The sequence below is a fragment of the Uloborus diversus genome, chromosome 3 (genome assembly GCF_026930045.1).
Source record: "Uloborus diversus isolate 005 chromosome 3, Udiv.v.3.1, whole genome shotgun sequence".
Lineage (NCBI taxonomy): Eukaryota > Metazoa > Arthropoda > Arachnida > Araneae > Uloboridae > Uloborus > Uloborus diversus.
The window spans coordinates 76404741-76417647 of record NC_072733.1 but is presented as its reverse complement, the minus strand read 5'-3'; the positions used below and the strand labels follow the sequence as shown (position 1 = coordinate 76417647).

Genomic DNA, 12907 nt, shown 5'->3' with positions numbered 1-12907 from the left:
CGTGCCATATCTTATGATTGCTGATGTATCTTTAATTTTCAGGTTGTTCAAAAGATTGATGATCATATTGATATCACCCATGTTATTGCTACGGAAGGTGCTGCTGGGCTTGTATCTTCCAGGTATTTTCTTTTCTACTTGAAAGCCTAAAAATAATATATATGAATACCAAACTTCCCATTACCCTGAAATAAACTTTGAAGAAAACTGCCGAGTTTTATATCGCTTCTTGCATTTACGAATATATATACGAGATGTGGCTATCGAATAACGAGATTTTTATTTTAACTTTTAACAAGAATGTTTTCGTCATACTCTTTAATTTAATGTAAGTTGTTTCTGGGACATTCCATGCGAAATGAGCAAATCAGCTGTGGCTGACATGTCACAGATTTCAATGAAAATTTTTATTTAGGTAAACCATACATATCTGTGAGGGAATGCAAAGTATGGAAGTTTGAAAACTGTTTGTTGCTTTGTTATTGAAATTAGAAGTTGATGCTTATGCTAAGCCTAAATTTTCAGAGTTCATTGCTGCCAGTTTGTGAAGAGCAAAGTAAAATTTACTCGGATCTTTTTTTGAATCTGAGATATTAACAAAGATTGAAATTTTGCCAATTTACTTCAGATTTTAAATCACTCTTCTAGCTCTTTTAATGAAAAAATAAGTCAAAATGATTCAGATTGAAAAACCATCTATAAGTAACTATCTGCTCTAATTTAGTAACTGTTTATGAATTTCTTGATGACGAAATTGTACTTAAAAAAATCGAAAATTTCCAAAAATTTCATTTTTTCCTCAGATGTTTTTTTGAAAATGAGGGAATGCTCTAAATTTGCTCCATTTTTTTTACATAATATATCGAAGTGTCTTTTAGATGCTACTAAATTTTAATCATTGGTCTCAGCGTATTTTTGTTACTAGAGTAACTTGAACTAAGGGAAAATTTCATTAGTTATTTCTTTTTATTTTGTAAGTTTAGCAAAACTAACCATTTTTTTCGTGTTTCATTTTCTCAAAAGCATGTTTATGAAGTACATGCTGAAATCTACATTTTTTTAAATTGAAATAAATGTCAGTTTTACTTGCTTTTGTATCATTTAGTCGTTTATCAAGTTCTTTGAATTCTCGTTATTTCACATAAGGGTCAATCCATACAGGTTCCACACAGTATAAACTTCTCATTCATGTCCAAATATTTCTAAGATAAAGATATCAAATTAAAATAATTATTTTGAAAATTACAATATGTTTTTTCAGTATAATGTATTATATAGGGCACAATATACGTAATTTAAGAAGGTGCCATGAAGTTTTTACACTTTTCATTTCTGTTTTAGTGTGTGAATTGACTAGCGAAATTGCTTAATTTCAAAGACCTGCATCTTTTTTACAAACCAAATAAAAAAACAATATGTATAACATGTATAGTACTTGAATGGAATATTCAATTGGCCAGGAAATTTTATTTTTAATTCAATCCTCTTTTGATTTAGGGGGGGGGTCTAAAAATGTCATTTTTGTCATTTTTCCGAAATTTGAGGGGCTGTAATCTATAAAGGGTACACAAACACACAGCAACAGTTACATACTCTTTTTAGCATGGTTCCAGTGATTAGTTTTTGCCGTATTTCATTTTGTGTTTCCGTCCCCTACGTGAGTTATCCCCCTTTGAAATGAGTAAAATTTTTACATTTGGTCTTTTACTAACCTGTTGCCATTATTTTAATTATTAACGTACAGCTACGTAACTCAGCATGTAAGACTATCAACTTATGCACTTTAACATTAAAGCGTTAAATTAACTGTCATAAATGTAATTCAAATAGATTTTGGCCAAAATGCAAAGGTCTAAAAATCCCCATTTTTGACTACGAAAAACACTTTTAATGACCTCCAAAAAATCAAAGTTGAGAGAAAAAATAAAAGAGGTTTTTAACATCTTTCATATGCAGCTTTTAGGGATATGAATTTCAAAAAAATTAAAAATGGTCGAGCGCAATCATCCGTCGAACCTGTATGCATTGACCCATAAAACAGAAAGAAAATGCTATTTTTTTAAATTTTATTTTACATTTGGAAGTCAAAAACCAATTTCGAGTTTCTTCAAGCATATAGTAGAAACACAGCTCTATATTCTTGAAAAATTTTAAAGTTGTCTGAATTTTCCCTCATTTGAATTTTTGTGTGTACGTGAAGGGGAAAATCATCATGTTACAAAATGTCACTAAGTTTAAAACTGATTTTGAAGACAAATGAGTTAAAATACAACTTCAAAAGTAAGGTATTTCTTTTATGATACTTAGCACATTATTGGGTATTAATTTCATCAAAGCTAATGCATTCCTTAAAGATTGAGATAAAAAAATAAAATGCTTAATTATGAGAAAATTGAAATATTTTCAGTTTTTGAGACTCGGTTAAAAGTTAACTATAATAACTTTGAAAATTTTACTGATATCAGATTGATTACCCTACTCCATAGATTGCAAAAACATAACTTTTATGTTTTCATTTAATAGTTAACAAGATACAAGCCTTCAAAAGTGCAACATTTAGCATTTATGAAAATGCTGTTCAATTGGACCAATTTTCAATCGCAAGTAACTATTTAAATAAAAAAAAATTAAGCAAAAATATTTTAGATATTTTTATATAGGCATAAAAGGAACCTGTATACAAAATTTCATAAAAATCTGTTACCATGCGGCCACCACTTTTTGCGAATTTTGCTGATTTCGCATGGAATGACCCTTCTCCTTCATTTTCAGAGACTTTGTGAATTTAAGGATATGGAAAAAACAGAATTCCGGTTTTACTCATGGATCGATAGCAATAACTCATCCTGATGTTCCAGTCGTTACAAAATATGTCAGGTCTGTGATCATTTTGTTTTTCAGAATATAATTATTTTCAAAAAACCAAAGATTTGGTTCATGTGTGGGGTAGCAGTATTTACGTTCAATGGACTTCGTATAAAACTTCGTTTAAAAATAATGTTTCTAAATAATATTTGAGAATTAGAAATATACAATTTAGAAAAAGACAAATAAAAAAATTATATGTTTAATTAGTTCTAGGTATGTAACAAACAGTATCTATACTGAGTCCGAATATTCAGACAATGTCTTAGATCGACGGTATGAAATGCGTTTGGATAGTGTCTTCTATCTTCAAAATCTTTTTCTAGCTGTACCAATAAGTTAATACTGAAATAGAAGCGAAGTTAATACTAGTAAGCTTTACAACTAAGAGAGCAAAGAAAGCAGCATATGCTTGGTGACTTAAGTTTAATAAAAGTCAATACTTGCAGAGTTTTGTAACTCTGTCTGTAAAACAGCTTGCAGTCAGAATAACCATTTTTTTTAGGTCGAAACTGCTCTGCTATTTATATTTCGCTACCGGCGGTGTAAATGGTGTTGGCAGCAGCAATTTCAAACTTCTGTATTCTCATCGTCAACTTTCTGTGACTCGGGTGTACCCGTCAGCAGAAATCCATGGCAAAGATGGTGCTATTGAACTTTTTAGAGAAGAGTGATTTGAGAAAATTTTTGATCTAGTTTTTGGGGGGACTCTCATTCTGCGGGATGCTCCGAAGCTTCTGAGAAGGGTCTGTCATCGTCATCGTCATTGTAGAGTGTGTGCACCCCTGTTGAAATCTAACGAATGCGTTGTAATCCCGTTGTCAAATCCGTGCTATGTACTTACTAGCCACTTACGGCGACTCGTACAACCTGCCTGCGAAGTTTTAGTGTTCACCGCCGAATGCGTGCACTTCAGGTGCTTCGCCCCCTTCTTACCGCCTACCCCACTGCAGCGGTTTTCTGTACCACTGCGTTCCTCGGAAGTACCGGAGAACGCCGTCTTTGGCGGTGTACTTCGGGGGTTTCGCCCTTGCTTGCAGTCTGAGGCAACGTAAGTTAGCAAAAGAAATTTAATTAACGCTTTTTGAACGTAAATTGCATTCCTTCAAAGGAAAAGAGAAGCAGGAACAACTGGTAGTGATTTGCTTTTTAGCGGCGGAAGGAGTTGGAGGCCGTGAAATGTATTAACGGATGAAAGCTGTGTATGGAGAGTACAGTCTGAGTCGTTCATCTGTTGCGGAATGGCGCAAAAGATACGCATGAATGACGGTGAAGACCACATTGTAGCAGTTTCGGTTGGAAACGCTGGAACATCCACCGTACAATCCAAACCGCAGATCCCACCTTCACCGTGTAACTTTCATGTTTTTGGATCTCTAAAACAAAAGCTATTTGCGGTCTTCAATCCACAATGGACGACGAAGTGTGTGACTGGGTCCAAGCTTGGATCGGACAGCAGCCTACTAGCTTCTTCAAAGATGGAATCGACCGACTAGTGTCGCAATGGGATAAGTGTGCCAACAGTTTTGGCGACTATTTTTGAGTTAATAAAATCGTTACCGTTACTCTACACTAATGACCGGGTTTCATTTGAATTCCCTTCATAATAAACGTTACACGTTGTTTCGTGTGCCTTTAATGTAGCAGAACGACATTAAAATAATTATACAAAGATTTTCAGAAAAACCAAAAGTGCAATTATTTAGATTATTACTTTTAAATTTTTTAATTTCAGGATTATCGGTATTGGTTGAAAAAAATATAAAACGTTTTAGTTAGATTCTTCAAGAATTGAAGTTATAATACGAAATAGGGAAGTTTTCGATTTTTCAATTTTATATTTATATGATAAGAGTAACTTGTATGAACATCATAGGTGAAAAAAATTTTACGATACGATAAGTAGTTTTTTTAAATTAATTTTTAAAGTTGAAGCATTGTGACGTCAAATGGAAGTGACGTCATGCGCTCTTCCGCCACGGGAGAAGCCGAAGGACGTGCAGTTGGCTTCGAAGACGAAACGTAAGGCTTATCTCCTCGCATTTAACTCCTCACGTTTCTGGAACATTAAACCTCTCATCCTCTTGGAAATATTCAAATACCATCATTGATGTTACTCGAGGAAGATTATTAGATTGTGCTTTAACGAATCCAGCCCCCATAGTGTGTTCAAAAGGATTATTGAATTTCTAAAAAATAAAAATATCAGCGCGCTCAAAATGTCCCTAGCAAAAAACAAGGGATCTTCGGCAAAAGGCTGCCCATTAGTGCCCTGTGACGTAAACTCGTGACGTTTCAGAAAAGCGCACTTTTGCGCGTGGATTTTTAAAAATTCATTAAAAACCAATCACGGTGTTTTAAAATTCGGCGATGGTGAATTTTTTAGTTTTGAGGGTCAATTAACAATATCCAATAGTCAAAATATGAACATTTAATAGGTTGCAACTTCCCTATTGATTTGAAACATGAGAATTTCTTAGTCGTGTAACCAGCTAAAAATTTCATATATTTTTTGATGTGTTCCTTTCCCTCTTGTTTCTAACTTTTATAGTTTAATTCTAAACTTTCTCAAGTCACGAATACGAAAATAATTTAATTATACAAGTATTGCGTAGAAGTTGGTAATTTTTTAGCTTAGTTCCTGAAAGTAACGTGTGCTGCTTGTACTAGAGGTTCTATAAAAAGGTAGTTGTCACATGATAAATTGAGGTTTTGGCAAAAATGGTTTGCAACTTTTACTATGCAAAAGGGATTTTTGCAATTTTTAGAAATATTATTGCGAACAGTCATGGGTTTGTCAGACAAAAAAAAACCTGGCAAATTCATTTCCAATGCTTAATAGTGTTATATTTAGTCATTAAAATATTCTTTAGAATTTCCATAATTAAACTATTTTACTTTTAACCTGTCATGTTCTGTTGCAGAGGTGAACAAGGGCCTTGTGGTTACATATTAACTGCCGCTGGAGAGAATTCTGAACATTGCAAGCTTCAGTGGCTTCTAAATACAAATTTAAAGGTAAATTATGATTTTTTTAATGTAGAATGTATTTTGAGATGTAAAATGTATTTTTAAAACCACTTATAAATATGATTACTTTTCCCTCAAAATATTTTCAACACACTTTTTTTGTGAATGTGTGTAAAAACTTCTTCGGAATGTATAAAGTGAATTAATACTAGTTTGTAGAATACCTAAAATCTACCCTTCTTAGATCTTAAAAAAGACAAAATTTGATGAACACTGAAAAAAAACGAGCTGATGTGTGCATCACATGACTTCATTTTACTCCAATTTAATGTCATTTCCTCATTATTGGCATTTTTAATGTGATTCAATAGTTTACTCACTAAATATCACCAACAGTGGCCAAATTGAAACCAGATTAAAAAAAAATAAAATACAATATTTCTCGCAAAAAAAATTCACTCAAAAATCGGCCTTAATTTCTATTTTTCTCACCCCCGAATGAATGTTGATTTTTTTTTTTCGACTCGACCACACGTGGATAAGTGCCGAAGAACGTATAGACACTCGAAATATCCATTTTGACGATTCCCCGAGTTAATTGCAACGAGTTTTCTCGTGACGTCTGTATGTCGCATAACTCAAGAACGGTATGTCCTAGAAAGAAGAAATTTGGTACGTAGACTTCTAGTGGGATCTTAGTTGTGCACCTTCCCTTTTGGTGGCATTCGGATGTTCCTAAGGGGGTCTTTTGCCCCTTTTTGGGGGGGGGGGGGAATCATTGTTAATTTCGATTTAAACTGAAGTTGTGTAATAATTTGTCGGACACTTGGCGATATATCGCCAGTCTTTTGGTCGCCAAGTTTTGTCGCCAACTTGGCGAAAAATTTGGCGATTTTTTTTTTTTTAATTTGGTTTCAATTTGGCCACTCTTGGTGATATTTAGAGAGTAAACAATTGAATTACATTAAAATTGCCAATAATGGGGAAATGACATTAAATTGGAGTAAAAGGAAGTCATGTGATGCACACATCAGCTCGTTGTAAAAGGAAGTGAAAATGGAGAACAAACAATTAATTTTGTGTGGGTAATTCTAAATTCATTCATGTTGCAGTAGCGCAAGAGAAATTCGGCATGGTGTTCACACAAAATCAGGTTGCAAAATCAAGCATCTGAATGCAAAAGTTATTTACAAAATTTCATGGTTGAATTTTCTGACGTTATTTACTTGGCTATTAAACTATGTTTTACTAGTAGGATATTAAATGGTAATTAAGGAAATGAGTTAACTAGGGTCAAACTCACTATGATGTTAGCTACAAAATAAATTATTCATAGTTATTATTTATAGTGTTTTTACAATTTGCTGCTTGATGAAATGTAGAAGCTCCATAAAACTTATTAATACTTTAATTGCTTGAATTTATCTAATATATAAAATTTCGATTAGCCGAACTGCCATGTAAATCGAGCAGTCGTTTTAATTAATAGTAGATCACTCTGCACCACACTTCTGAACTAAATACAAATAGCCAACTTGGTTAACCCACCGAACTGTAGCTTGGTTCTGATAACTGTGTGCTTGACCTTAAACGAGTTCATTTTTGTTGGGGTTGAAAAAGAAATTCAGATTGACAACGCCAACAATTGTTATCGCAATGCACACAAAAACTGACTTTCGTCTCCTCACCTCTTTTGTGACAAATAGAATTGTTTAAGCCCAAGCAGATTGGAAGTCAACTTGTCAGAACCAAACTGTATAGTTAACCAACTTTCCGCGACGTTATGAGCAGTATTGTTTTTGAAAATGGGTTCCTTCAATTTATGTTATATAATGCATTATGCATATTTACCATCCTTAACTTTAATTATCAAACAAACTTTCTATTTTTAAAGACCTTCGATACCATTGTTTAATTCTGAAACTTTTTTTATGCGAGGAGTGTTGGTTCATTAAATTTCTCTATGTTTCATAGTTTAAATGTTTAAAAAATATATCTTTTATTTTTGTCTTTCAGGGATGGTTACCTCAGTATCTCATAGACCAAACTTTGTCATCTGTAATGATTGAATATATAGCATCACTAAGAAAGCGTGCTTCTGAACTAAAGTCGTGTGTATGATGGTTAAGCATCAACTGTACATATGCTTAAGTTGTACAAACTCAACTAGTCAGAGTATTTTTCTACGATGAGGGCCTTTTCTTTAAAGGCATAAATATTTTGTTGGCCCAAAGTAATATTTGATATACCTTTTCAAGTCATTTACTGAATCATTTTTGTGCTGTTAATGAGAAAATTAAGTCTTTATTTCAGAGAATGAATTGAGTAGAAAATTCTAAAATTTTGTTGCGGGGGAATTGTGTGTATCTCATAGAAAATTATATTTTGAAGAATCGAAAGGGAATTTGAAAGTACAGTATAACATCGATTTAGCGATTGTCAAGGGACTGGAAAAAGTTATCGTTAAATCAAGGATATCGTTAAATCAAGGAGCATAGACATTCAATGCAGCCAAGTCCAGACGAGTGAAATGTATCATTATATTGAGGAAATCGTTAAATCGAAGTTAAACTACTTGAAACGATGCAAATCACGTAAAGTTCATGAAGTACTTTCCAAAGCACTTCATTAGCTGTATGCAATTACAGGATAACTTCGATTTAACGATTTTCTCAATTCAATGACATATTTTACTGGTACGGATTTGACTGTACTGAATATCGATGCTCCTCGATTTAACGATATCCTTGATTTTACGATAACTTTTTCCAGTCCCTTGACAATCGTTAAATCGAGGTTATACTGTATAACTTTATACGCACAGAATTAATAACTATTGTTACTTCACGAAAGTTAATTCTTTGAGAAACGGTGACTTTCGTTTGAAGCCACCATTTCTCTTTTTATTTTCAGTCAATTGACAGTGTCTTCAACTATTGACTGAAAAGAGGCATAATTTGTGGCCCGAAACGTAGTCACCGTGCCTCAAAGGGTTGATAGGGATTGCTGAAATAGAATTGTACGTTCAATGTCTCATGTGTGTGTGTGTTCATTTTGTATGCAGAACATTTTTTCATAGTTTACAATTTTAAAATTTTTACAAAACATTCCCCAACACATTTTGTGATACATAACATTACCTACATTTGTAGAATTTAACTATCAAGACTTAGCCATACATTCGTAGTTTTAGTCTATTTCTCTATTCAAGAAATCTGCTCAGTTTTTTAGTTACTTTTTAGGTGTGCGTGTAATATGAGATGCTTGTACATTTTGTGTTGTGAAAACTTATTTAATTATAAATATTTGAGCAGTGTTACTTTTTTCTTAAGACAGAAAAACTTTCAATATGAGTTATGGAGATCAGTTGTAATAGCTTAATAATTGTCACGACATTTTTTATGGCCAACTTTCTCTTTAACGTTAATTTTGAAGTATTAACATTTTTTCGGAAACATTGACTTCACAGTAGTAGTCGTCCAACATTTCTTCAATATGATTAGCGAAGAATATGCTGACTTAAAACGTGCTTTCAAAAAGTTAAATTTCATAAAAACTACAGTACTTATTTTTTTAAAAATGAAATTTCTGCGTAATAAAAAAAGTATTTTCAGTGTTTTAGCTATGCATTTTGTACATATAACTTACGTGCCTCATTTGCACTACCGTCCTTAGCCAGATATGCAAGATACAACATGTTTAATAAAAACAGACCATTTCAACAACACTTCTATGCCCATCTCTGTTCCTTGAAACATCAACTTCAACTCTTTTCTATTTTATTCATATATATATATATTACTAATTTCAATTCTTCAATATAATTGAGAAATCCAACTCGTTTGATCATATACAACCATATTTTTGTTTTTATTGTTTTACTCAAATGAAAAGTTTATCAAATTTTAGACAAGGCGTTTTATGAAAAAGTTTGATAGTAATTGTCTGTTTGTTATTTTTGAAATTTACGATTGATAATAAATTGAGTTTTTAGAAAGAATTGACCTCTTTTTCTTTTTGCTACTGTTGTTGTTTAAAACAGTAGTGAGTGCTGTACGTTTGTTTTCTATGTTTTTTTTTAATTTTTTTATTATTATTACTATTTTTAATCACTGCTTTCTTTGTAGCTTAAACACGTCTGAGCTTTTGTATTTGGTTTACATGCACCGTTTGCTTTGTGAACACATTTTCTCAAGTACACCAGAAATTTAAGTTGCTAAGACATTAAATTAGAGCTAAAGAAGCTATGAACTACATTAGGTTTTGATTAAAAACTTCGGATTACATTGAAACAAAAGTTACCGTTAGTAGAATGTACTTCTGTACTATTATAGTAGATACACTTATGATTATATTAATCGTACAGATACTGCTATGACTTTAAAAACAAACCATTTGTTACCAGATATTCAAAACATTCATCGTAGCTGAAAGCAAATTATTTATGACATCTGATATTGATAATATAAGAATGCCTGTAAACTTTTACTATCTAACGTGTTTAAGTTGCACTTTTCATCAAAGTACCACAAATGCCGACAGCTGCTTTAGACAGTCTTGTTTAAGACATGTATTAAAAATGGCTGGAAGCTTATAGTTTGCTATAAAATGTCTTAGTCAATGAACACAATCTTGAATTATGTCATTCCACGGAAATCAGACGTTTTTTCATGAACGTGACAGCTCAAAAGTAATATTCAAAACGTGTAATAAACTATTTTATTTGCTAAGAAATCGCTATGTGATTTCTCCTGGGGACTTTTTTTCTTTTGTTCCCCATTTTAAATACACGAGTGTCACCTTTTTGAAAAGAAAGAAAAGGCTGTTACGTGCGAGATTGATGAAGGGATCGCGTGTAGGACGTTTGATTTTCCGTGGAATGCCCCTCTGTTTCTTTTTTAAACAAGCATTAAAAAATAGTTAGTACGAAAGTTAAGTATATATTTGAAAAAAATTCGACGAAAGATTCGGAGAATTTTCTTCTTGAACTGAGAAATGAAAAACGTATGTCCAAATTTTTAACTGTTCATCCTAAATAATTTGTATGCACTTAAAATTTTAGCAAACAGTTACTCAAATTTGTCCCACAGTTGACGGTAGAATTACCCACAATGAAACACTTTGTTTTTGCCAGGCTAGTTTCAAATTTGAAGTAGAAAAGGAAGAAAACCAATGTAAATATTTTTATTTGATTAAACTAAAAATAATCATCCGAACAAAAGACTAAACCTCTCTGCCAATAAGCTCGCTCTTTGAAGCGGTTGATTTCTTTCAACTTATCTTCTTTCGTCACAAGGAAAGTAAACAGTTCATTTCCTAAGTGTTTTTCACCGTAATCTTTACCAATTTCACCTAATAGTGCAACATTTTCTCCTCTGATCATCATTGCACCTTGTAAAACGTCTGCATAATGATTACCTATTTGCAATCGCTCAAACGCATTATACAATACCAAATTTGCAAACTGGTCAACGCTTCGTAAGTAACCAACGTACATTTTGCCATCTCTTAACCACACAAAAATTTTCTTATCAATATGTTCAAGTAGACTGGCTGCTCCAGGAAACACCTAAAAATTCAAAGATCTGTCTAAGTATATGAATCATTTAGGAAACCAAAATAAAATCTGTGGTTAAATTAGAAAGTATGATTTCTCCTTTGTTACATCAGATTTCAGTAGGAACAGAGATTATACCGAAAATTTCACGTCACTGTACTAAGTACAGTGTACTTGATAATTGAATATACAAGGTGTTCCCCTCTAACCTGCAAAACCTCTTTTTTCGCAACCGTTAGTCCTAGATGCATATTTCCAATTTCAAAAGTATTCAAAATCAGACGCATTGTTAAGATATTGAATGTTTGAAGCAAAAATATAAATGAGTCAAAAAATACAAAATTTAACTTTTTATACGAACCCTAGGTCCCCTATCTTTTCTTTTGGGAAATAATCTCCATTGAAAAATATTACTAACACAAAAAACCATACAGAAGATGAGAATGTAACTTATCGCCCTTTCAGAAGGACAACTAGTCGAATTAAAAAAAAACAAAGCATTCATATTTTTCACTGTTGTTCAGCAATAAATGTTATGACATGATACTCAAAAACAAACTACAAAACCTCGAAGAATTTGAAAAACCACATTCTATGCACACAAATAATTTTAAACTCTTGTTAACCGCTATATTTTCCCCCAAAAGGTGCTATTGGTAACGAGAGTAAAATGGTGTAAGTCGCAAAACGCTGCGTTTTATATCTCGGTGAATATTGGTCGTACTAATGTCAAACTTTTTGTGTTGGAATTATTTTTCAATGGAGCGTATTTGCCTAAATATAAGTTAGAAGACCTAGAGCCCGTATAAAAAGTTAAATTTTGTATTTTTTGACTCATTTTTATTTTCTATCTTAACTCTGCATCTGATTTTTAACATTTTTGCAGTTGGAAGTATGCATCTAGGACTAACGGTTGCGAAAATAGAGGTCTTTGCAGATTAAACCGGAACACCCTGTATGGTGTACTTTGTACTAGTTGTCAACTTTTTATATTCCCATAAGAGTTGAATTGTGCATTGTCGTTTATTAGTAAAGGCCAATAAAACTGAAAATAAAACCAATCTGCTCAGAATGCCTCTGATAACTAGACTCGACCTTGGATCGAGTAAGAGTTTATTCCTGCTTGGAAAGAAAGAGGGGCGACTCCTATATTGGTACAAGTCAATAAATATGGCTGTGCGTTATTAGTGAAGCAGATTGGTTTTCATCATCCTGATACTAACAAATGGGATCTGTTACTTCTTCATCGATCCGAGTTTTAAGTTATCAGAGCCAACCTATACGACAGTGCATTTGTTTACTATGATTTGCTAAAGACAGACTTGACTTGAGACTCACAGACTTGATTTGAGATAAAAGGTATAAAGCTTAACAGCGCAGATATGGCGGCGGGTGAACTGGAAGTGAAAACGGAATACTTCATTTTGTAATAGGTAGAATCAGCGAGAACGCGCAACTAGTTAAGTCTCATGTTCTTGCTGATCCTACCTATTACAAAATGAAGTGGTCGTTCCC

General features: G+C 32.8%; 1 protein-coding gene across 1 annotated transcript in view; it reads left to right on the top strand.

Moving 5' to 3' along the window:
* The window catches only part of LOC129219315 (steroidogenic acute regulatory protein-like), a gene marked incomplete at its 5' end in the record, with an annotated part of 117276 nt that extends 107448 nt beyond the window's left edge, over nucleotides 1-9828 (top strand). The window contains 4 exon segments of the mRNA XM_054853663.1: nucleotides 43-122; nucleotides 2773-2877; nucleotides 5790-5883; nucleotides 7852-9828. Coding sequence (XP_054709638.1) covers nucleotides 43-122; nucleotides 2773-2877; nucleotides 5790-5883; nucleotides 7852-7956 — 384 coding nt within the window.
* Nucleotides 9829-12907: the final 3079 nt, after the last annotated feature.